This window comes from Hipposideros armiger, unplaced genomic scaffold (assembly GCF_001890085.2).
Source record: "Hipposideros armiger isolate ML-2016 unplaced genomic scaffold, ASM189008v1 scaffold_454, whole genome shotgun sequence".
Classification (NCBI taxonomy): Eukaryota; Metazoa; Chordata; class Mammalia; order Chiroptera; family Hipposideridae; genus Hipposideros; species Hipposideros armiger.
Genome location: NW_017731804.1, coordinates 1,606,269 through 1,606,656, shown reverse-complemented (window position 1 = coordinate 1,606,656; position 388 = coordinate 1,606,269). Strand labels below are relative to the sequence as shown.

The following is a 388-nucleotide window of genomic DNA, read 5'->3' as shown; positions in this document are numbered from 1 at the left end:
AAGACAGAGGCAGAATCAGAAAGGACAGCTAAGGGATGAAGGTGGAGTCTTAGGAAACACTCCTGTTACAAGGACATGCCAGAGGAGGAGCCCCAGAAGAGACCCAGAAGGAGAGACCTATGCGATTACTATCGGAAAGGAGATGGCGCAGAAATCTAGGAAGTGGAGGGTCCAGCCAGGAGCGCATGGCCATCAGTCCCAACATGGCGGACAGTCCGCCGAGACCGAGCCTGGAAGGTGGGTGTGGGTTCTGGCGACAAGGCGCCATGGAGAGCTGAACAGAGAGGTCAGTGGAGGGGAAGCAAGCGTGAGGTGGGCTGAGGACCACGTAGTGGTTGAGGAAACGGGAAGAGATGCTGATCACTTGGGGAGTTCTTCTGCTCACTGA

At 55.9% G+C, this 388-nt stretch overlaps 1 protein-coding gene across 1 annotated transcript in view; it reads left to right on the top strand.

The window, feature by feature from the left end:
- The first annotated feature begins 203 nt into the window (after nt 1-203).
- SIPA1L2 (signal induced proliferation associated 1 like 2) overlaps nt 204-388 on the top strand; it is a 94,586-nt gene continuing 94,401 nt past the window's right edge. The window contains exon 1 of the mRNA XM_019665836.1: nt 204-237. Coding sequence (XP_019521381.1) covers nt 204-237 — 34 coding nt within the window. The remainder of the gene's footprint in view (nt 238-388) is intronic.